The following is an 8,522-nucleotide window of genomic DNA, read 5'->3' on the forward strand; positions in this document are numbered from 1 at the left end:
TTCATCTCCATCGTTTTCGCTGTCACATTCTTATTCAGGAGGGAATGACATATATTTCATAAAGATAACAGGAAAGGATGTCTTTAGGAAATAGCTCCAAGCAAGAAAGTACAAGTAGAGCCAACATAGCACATGAGGCAGCAAAGTTGTGTTCATCGTATGATTAATACAGTAACAAAGTAAAGACGAATGAAGATACCATGCCTCGATGCATTTACTAGTGGATGATTGGATGGAAGTGTGAAGCAAATATATAGGGGAGACGGCATTTCTATTTTGACATCCCGAAGTCCCAAGACTGAAACCTTATTCGTGTCACACAGATATAAGTTCTTAAGTATGTACGTTAAAGATATAAATAGCACCTCCATAGCAAAAATATGTCTTTAATTATACAGGGACAAACACAAGGGGCAGCAACATAGGTACAATATACAAAGCCTCTACTTGCACTGTGGTCTTCATCCACTTCCGCTCACAGACAGAAATTAAACTGCTACTTCATCCTTCAAACAATTCACTAATTTTGGTTTTCCACTCCGATTCAAATTCCCTCGCATTTTGTTCTGCAGACTGTCTCTGACTTGCCAAGTGTCCATGGTACGCTCGACTAACAAACTCAAGGATCTTTACACGAAGCTCATCTCGAAGAGTTGGACTAGGTACCTTCAAGCAAATCTGGCTACTGCAAGCTTCATTGAAAGACGAAGCAAAACTCTGCAAGGGAGTCATTGGCGGAGCCGTGTACCAGAAGTTGAGCAAGTTTATCCTTGCCTTTTTAGTGGGAGGCATGCTTTTTGCAACCTCCAAGGAGGACGTAACAGGTCCCCATGATGCAGATAGGTAACTCTTTATGTACCCCTTGATCAAGGATCGGCGTTTCTCAAACCACTTGGCTTTTACAGTCAGCTGTACGTCTGATTGCTTGACTTCTTGAAGTATGAAATGTATGTTGTTCATCAAGAATATGAACTGGAGTCCTTTAGAAGCAGCACATTGCTTTGAATGTTTATCAATTACTGATTCTAGATCAGTAATGAGCCCAGACACTAGATCACTTGTCAAACTCATTCCCTCAACTTTCAACAGACTGTCAGTGTAATCATGAGATAGAATCCTATCAAGTGAACCTTTATGCTTCACTAGGAGCATGATGTATCTCATGAGGTACCCACATATCGGCAGGATATCTCCATCCTGCACTACTTTTGGTGAGTTGTATGTATGAATTAAGCCTTTAAGTTCTTTAAGTATTCCCCTTACAGAGTCCTCCAGTTCTTGAAGAACATCTCTGATGGATTTTGTAGAGAAGACTTTCCTGAGAGTGGGGGCAGCATTTATGAGTGCTGTGTGCATGTTCAGTACACAGAATAGCTTCTCTGGTGACTTCCGCACCTCATGGTCAGATACAATTGAAGCAACAGTGAACAGACGCTTAATAGGTTTTTTCACTGCTTCTGAAAGGTCATCATGTGTAAATCCGTTGCGTGCACGATGATTCTGCATGAGGAGCTGCATCTGCAATGTCTTGAGAACACTGACAATATACTCCAACACTGCAGGCCAGCTCTTGATGGATTTCCAATGTTCCTCCCCTAAATGTTGGGGATCTACTCCAATGAGTGAGTCAAAGCCACCAATTAACTGGCACCCAGTGAAGATATCACAGTATTTGATGTTGAATGCCTGGTACAAGTCCCTTGAGTGCTCAGCTAAAATTTGCTGCTTTACTAGCTCCTTAAAAGTGTCAAATGACTTGAGACCAATTATAGTGTTGAACCTACAATCATGGTATATATAGGTTGAATTCATCACTAAGGAAGGGTCATCAAGATGCTCCGTGTCAAAGGTGTCGGCGGTGCTTCGAGAGTTGAAGAAAGAAGAGGATTTCGTGGTGTTACTATTACTGCCTGAGAAGTGGCAACCTACCAAAGAAGGCATGCCAATTTTCCTATCTGTGTGCTGATGCCTGTAAATAAACGAGAGGCTAAGATAAATGTTGATGAACAGATCATAGAAGCTAGCAAGATTGTCATGTCAGGGTAACAATAAATTTTATGTTTTATTAGGGAACTGTAATAAAATCGTTTACTCTGGCAGGAAAAAAAAAGTACAGTCAATCATGTTCCCTTAAAACCGAGAAAAGGGGATATGCTGGAAAAAAATGCCACGTGATAAAACAATGGACTTCAAATGAATGCTTGTGTCTCCTTTTATGTATTAAAAAAACTTATCATTTTGTGATTGATTACTGGAACTGCACTTAGTTTTTTTTTCTATTAATAGGCAGGATATATGCCGGCAAGGGAAATTTATAAAAGCTTGAAGTGGTACCAAAAGGGAAGGAGGTGAGTTTGTTTTGTCGATTTTCATAGATGCCTAACAGTTCAACTGTGTTCTAACCTCCCACCTAGCAGTATCATCTACCACGGTGTTTTGACCTGGCTTGGTCTTCTGCATTGCACGTCAGGCCTTCACCAAAATGAGCAGGAGGGGCTTCGACACGACGACTATTTTGGTGCCTTGGTTCATCTGGAAGGACTGTAACAACAGGGTTTTCAACAATGAGCCCATGTTGGTAGAGCAGCTCATCGACAGAGACAAGGATGAATACAAGCTCTGGTACATGGTGGGAGCAAAGGGTCTGTTGCGAGTTTTGGCTTAGCCTTGTACAGTTTTTATTTTATTTCGGTACAGTTTCTGTTTCTTTAGTCGTATCGTTCCTTTGAGTGCTTGGCCATTCTTGGTTGTTCCGACTCGTTTACTATCTTAATGCATTGACATGCAGTTCCTCTTCATGGTCTAAAATATAAACCCCAAAAGAACATGCAAGGTTGCTTAAGGATTTGTTCAGTACCTGCTGGCAACGAGAACTCCCTCATGAAGATACAGAATATTGCACAAACAGTCGGCTTGTTTTTCCAAAGCATCTGCTGTCTTGCTCTTCCAGCCATGTTTTCTATATCAAAACCCAGAGGTCACATGAAATACATTAGAAAGTTGGGGCGATATAATACTGCGCCAGGCTGCTACCAGCACCCAGGAAACATATGTAAGTAGTAATATACCTTCTTTTGACACCCATAACGAGTGTAGTAACCTTCTGGTCTTTGACTGCCTCCCCAAGTCCAGCGATCACATCATCTTTGTCAATTATGAGTATCTCTGCTTGGACCTAGAAGAAATGCGCAATATCAGTGCCCTGCTCTTTCCTTAAAAAAATGCATTGTATATGAAAGAACACAGCCACGGACTAATCATTTCAGTTTCAGCATTCACCTTACACATTTGCAAGCACTCCTTTAAGTTCTTCTCAATCACGTTTTTCTCACTTATCCTGTGCGCGCTAACATGATCTTCTGTCAACTTGCTTGCTGCCACTGAAGCTCCCAATACAGCTGAAACAAACAGCTACAAAATGTTAAGAGGTGAAAAATATCTGTAAATTTTCTCCAAGCAGCATGACAACTTGTGATTCATTAGAATCAAGGGGTTACATAACATCAGACAAACTAGAAGCAGACAAAAAAGAGAATTCTTACTTGGGGTAGTTGGCCTGTGGATGTGGACAAGAACTAACAACATATGTGGTGGGATGAAGTGCAAAGCCCATCGGACAGTAAGCCGACACTGCGTAACATCATCCCCCACTGCCAGGTGTACCTTCTCACTTGCAGGTCGAGGTACAGTTGCCAGATCCATGAGCGCTGCTGTCCTTTATTTCCTTTAGTGCATTAATTAACAACATTCATGCACATGTTAGCTCCACCTGTACTTAGAATCCCCAGATGGTCTGTGTTCTGTGGTTTATTGTCTGCACAGATGCGCAATGCCCTCTGTTAATGGTAGATTATTGTTTTAAAGATGGAGTTAAGTTTCTCTTAGGTCGCTAGGAAACAAAGAATAACTCCAAACCACAATGGGCTTATCTGGACAGCATATTCTGATTTTGAAGGAATGATTCTATGAAGGAGTGTAGGGCAAGTTTCTGTCAGCTTCAAGGAAATTTCCGAATCTGAATGGGACAATAAGGAGAGGTAAAACCAAAGTTCTGATGCTCAACGCATCATATCTGTCTAGTTCTGTACGTCGGGTACAATGATCATCCTTGTTAACACAGACAGAACGGCGTATTCACACACACTTTTAGTTGCCACTAGCTCCATTCCAAAATGGATGATGCTTTAGATGTGCAGTCAAACTTCTCTATCTTTGAAAAGTAATAATTAGTAACACAATTTTAGTTGGTTATGTTGAAATTGTACTCATTAGGTTTGTCGTGCATAGGTTTCATAATATTTCCCAACTCCTTTACACACCGTATTCATATAAAACTAACAGTAAAAAATTTGAATTAAAACCACGACAAGTAATTTGGAATGGAGGGAGTAGTTTGGAACGGAAAAAGTACAATTAAGTACAAATTTGATTTATATGGCAACCAGATACCCCTAATTCTTTCCCACAAAACAAAAAGATACCCCTGATTCTTTCCCCGTGATTCCCCTATTTCACTCCCCCAATGGAGTTGAATCACACCTTATGGTCCTGAAATGGACAAATATTTTGGTGAAGGCCCACATTACAAAAACGTCTCATGTCAAGTAAAGAATGGCAACTCCTACTATATGGCACACGATAATGAGGAAACAAGGATTTCAGTACAACTTGTAGTATGCCAGCAATTTATGTACAACATACACATTATTTCAATTTCAACCATTTATATGTATGGTGTTGATGTTTACTATCGGAAACAACTACACAATTTACAGGGAGCACTAATCCATTTATCCTGTTCATATGGCAGCATTTACATTGCAGTAACTAGTTAGTGTCTCACAAAACCTGTGGTATGCTCTCTCTTGAAACACTTGCATTAACACTTGATCTTCACCTTTCTGGGATTATACCTTCCGAGAGTCATACATCTTAGAGATTAACTGAAATGCCAAAGCAAAGCAAAGCAACTTCATGGGTAAGTGAAGTGACAGATGGAGACTCCATATGCTGGCAAGCAATGCAGTCAAATTAGGTTTTTAAACTATGACCACAAGAGCTTCTACTCCATAAGTTCCAGCGGATTTAGCTTGCGGTACATAAGTAGGCCATGCCTTCGAATGATCAACCGCATTTGCATTGGCCAGTAGATAGTGATTGCTTCTTCACAAAGCTTTGGAGTTCCCAAGAATCTCATCAAGACATTCCAATTCTATTTGTAGGTATGCTTTCAGGTGTACGTAGAGTGCTAGCTTCATGTATGAAATCCAGATATTGGCTCCATAACGACACACAAACTATCGGCAGAAACCTAGCAGAGGTGAGCAGAAGATGAACTATGAGGAACACCATGGTCCAGAATCCAAATCCTAAAAATAAAAATTGATGATGGTGATAAACCATGAACCAAGGTATGAAATACTTAAGTAACATTTTAACCAATTGCATTGCCAAATGGAACCAAAAAAATGACAAATTCAAATTTCCCCCTCAATGCAACTATTATCATACTATTCTGCTACCAATGTAATGGAAGCTAGAGATGGGATGTAGTTGAATGAAAAATGGAACCAAGAGGGACTTCTGCAGAAGCAGTGACTTTTCTTAGTTTTTGGTCATCAAACTAACACAGCAGCTATCGAAGACCAAAGACGGGGATAAACTGGGGCATACTATAATTGGTGCTACCTAGCTTTTGTTGAAGGCACAACACTGCGATGCCAAAAGTTACTAGCTCTTGTTATTGCCTGAGTCTTACCAGTTAAGTAATTTCATCAGCGACTTGCTGTCAATATGTACTAATCTGTTGCAAGACAATAAATCCTCACGGAGGTAAAACAACAATCCTACCAGCTAGTGGACCCTAATTACAAGCAAACTACCCCAAGACAGTAATCCTAGTCGGCAACTAAATTAGTGCAAAATAAAAGAATAGAATAACAAAGATGTGCACTAGACAGTAAAGATTCGAAGTAAACACAGGACGATACGCTAGTGTGTGGAACACTAAATATATTTATTTTTTACAGTGGCCACCACTTAAAGCTCCTAACCATAAAGATATCAAGGGTTATCAGAGTGATCCTCAAGGACCTCTGATTAGTTAACTCTAGCATATAGAATAAATATGTTCATGACTAGTTTAAAGACTAAAATCATAAAACACTGCAAAAAGATCAAGCAATACATCATTGTATTGTAAGAGAACATACCGTTCAACAAACTAACACAAGCCATACAATTAGTATACTGTGATTTGGGAGATAAAGGCAATCTTCTCCCACTCTGGACCTTGCCTCTCAAGTAACCCTTCAGTCAACCTCGAGTCACACCCAACCAAATGAAGAAATTCCAGGGATGGCGGGATACTGCTCGGCAATGACTGAAACCCTTGGCAGTGTGATATACTCAGTTTATTAAGAGATGTCATTCTCTTCATCTCAGAAGGTAGGGACACTGCTGTGACCATTGGACACCTCTCAATGATCAAACTTTTCAGGAAAATGGAGCTTTCCAAGGTAGCCAAGGAGGAAAGGTTCAGGCAATTCTCAAAGCACAAGTGTTGAAGTGTTGTAAAATACCTTGAACCAACTGGCAAGACAAATGATTTGATATTCTTGCAGTCAATTATCTCTAAGGAAGCGAGAACAGTTAAGTGTTGCAAACACAAATTAAGCCTTGCATCATCCATGTCGCACTGCCATAACCGTAGTTTTCTTAGTGATGTTAGTAACTTAAATTTTTCGGCAGCCACTGATCCCCAACAACCCCTAATGTTTAGAACCTCGGTAGCTTCAAGGTGTTGCTGATGTAATAAGAACCCTTCACTCAGAATACTCGTGGAAGAAATTTCCAACATGAATTTGCTTGATCTAGATGAACAATGAGGGGACAACTTGAGATGCGAAACTTTACTTCGTTCTACCGTCACTCTTTTTATTGTATAAGGAAGCAAGGGCACTTCATCCAACTTTGGACAGTTGGAAATCTTCAACTTTTGCAGGGAAGGGAGAAATGAGTTACCAGTTTCTCCTGTCCAGCGAACTAAATTCGGCATGTCATCAAATTCAAGATCCTTTAGAGATTGAAATGCCATCAAGCCACCATAGAACGAAGGGCCAATTTCAGCAACAGAATTCATTTCCTTCAGGTGCAACACCCTCAGAGATGGAAGCTGCCCCAGAGGAGGAAGCCACTCCCACCTTCTGCAATTAGCTAGATACAGGCATTTCAGGTGGGACAACGTTTTCAGCTGCAACCACCTCGGCGATGATGCCCCTTTGTACCTTGCAATGTGAAGTTCTTCCAGATTGGGATGAGGTTGTAAGCAGTTCAATACTTCAGCATCTATGTTGGGACCAAAATCTAAATTGGCAACACTCCATTCAAATTTTAAAATGTTCACATGTTGCTTATTTGCCAATTGAGCTTCGCAAGCTTCCTCTTTGCATTGAACATTTTCCAGATTCTTGATGCTAAGAAGCCCATGGAGATCCCTCATATCCTTCAATTCTTCTAAGGTTCGCCCCTTTTCCTTTTTAACATGGAACTCAACAGAACCTTGAAGGTTAACCAGACTACCAATACCTCTTATTGTTGAGATGTATTTTGACTCGATGCCAAGATGTCGCAAGCTGGTCAACTGGTGCATACCCTCAGGAAATCCATCAAGCTGGCACTTCTTTGGAATATCAAAAGTCTGAAGATGCAGTAATCTGCTCACAGATTCAGGTATGGTCTTGATAGTATCAGGAAGTGCTATGTAGCGTAGATGAGTTAGTACGTCAATTGCTTCAGGTAACTTGGATATATCACATCCGGTAAAATCTAACGTGCGCACATTCTTTATCTCAGCAAGAAAACCATCTGGGATAGGACTCGGGGGCATCAAAGGATCTCTAAACACAATCAGTGTCCTTAATCTCTTCAGATAGTTTTGATTTTTTATCTTTCCTAAACAGTTACTTGAAACTGACAAGTGTCTGATGGTTGGCAGTATGTTTTTGGACATGTCACCTTCGACCCTCCCACAATCACCATCAGAAACCATTTGTGCCAAGTCATGAATCAAGTCATGCATGAGATAGAGCCTTTTGTTTCCTTGCTTGACAGTCTGAAAGAATGACCTCAACAAAAGTTGTTTGAAATACTCTTTACCACAATCCTCCATGCTTCTGCCATTTTTCATCTGAATGAAACCCTGTGATATCCACATCCTAACAAGTTTCTTTGGCTCAAACTTCCAGTTCTTCGGAAATATACTGCAATATGCAAAGCAACACTGCAAGTGTGGTGGCAGATGGTAATAGCTTGACAAAAGTGTGGCGACAATGTCACCATGAATATCTGTCTCCAAGATACTGTTCCAATCCCTTGCCCTTCGAGTACCACTAAGCGTCCCGCCAATAACTTTAGCTGCGAGAGGAGATCCTCTTAGCTTCAAAGCAATCTTTCTCCCAATCTCCTTCAACTGAGAATATCCAGAACTCTCCTCACAAACCAACGCGTGCTCTTGAGCAACA

At 40.6% G+C, this 8,522-nt stretch overlaps 2 protein-coding genes across 3 annotated transcripts; both read right to left on the reverse strand.

Annotated features, from left to right (window-relative positions):
- Positions 1–219: 219 nt before the first annotated feature.
- LOC125526837 (exocyst complex component EXO70A1-like) lies at positions 220–4,490 on the reverse strand. The gene is made up of 5 exons (XM_048691455.1): positions 3,543–4,490; positions 3,280–3,398; positions 3,069–3,175; positions 2,858–2,959; positions 220–1,969 (listed from the first exon to the last, which is right to left on the reverse strand). The coding sequence occupies exons 1-5, from the start codon at positions 3,700–3,702 to the stop codon at positions 502–504; spliced, it is 1,956 nt and encodes a 651-aa protein (XP_048547412.1). The 5' UTR covers positions 3,703–4,490; the 3' UTR covers positions 220–501.
- Positions 4,491–4,656: 166 nt separating this feature from the next.
- On the reverse strand, positions 4,657–8,220 carry LOC125526836 (putative disease resistance protein At3g14460). 2 transcript variants are annotated; one of them, XM_048691453.1, is made up of 2 exons: positions 6,213–8,220; positions 4,657–5,311 (listed from the first exon to the last, which is right to left on the reverse strand). In XM_048691453.1, the coding sequence occupies exon 1, from the start codon at positions 8,213–8,215 to the stop codon at positions 6,242–6,244; it is 1,974 nt and encodes a 657-aa protein (XP_048547410.1). In that variant the 5' UTR covers positions 8,216–8,220; the 3' UTR covers positions 4,657–5,311; positions 6,213–6,241. The 2 variants fall into 2 exon arrangements, with proteins under 2 accessions (XP_048547410.1, XP_048547411.1); XM_048691454.1 differs by having other exon boundaries at positions 4,657–5,369.
- Positions 8,221–8,522: the final 302 nt, after the last annotated feature.

This window comes from Triticum urartu, unplaced genomic scaffold, assembly GCF_003073215.2.
Source record: "Triticum urartu cultivar G1812 unplaced genomic scaffold, Tu2.1 TuUngrouped_contig_2033, whole genome shotgun sequence".
NCBI lineage: Eukaryota > Viridiplantae > Streptophyta > Magnoliopsida > Poales > Poaceae > Triticum > Triticum urartu.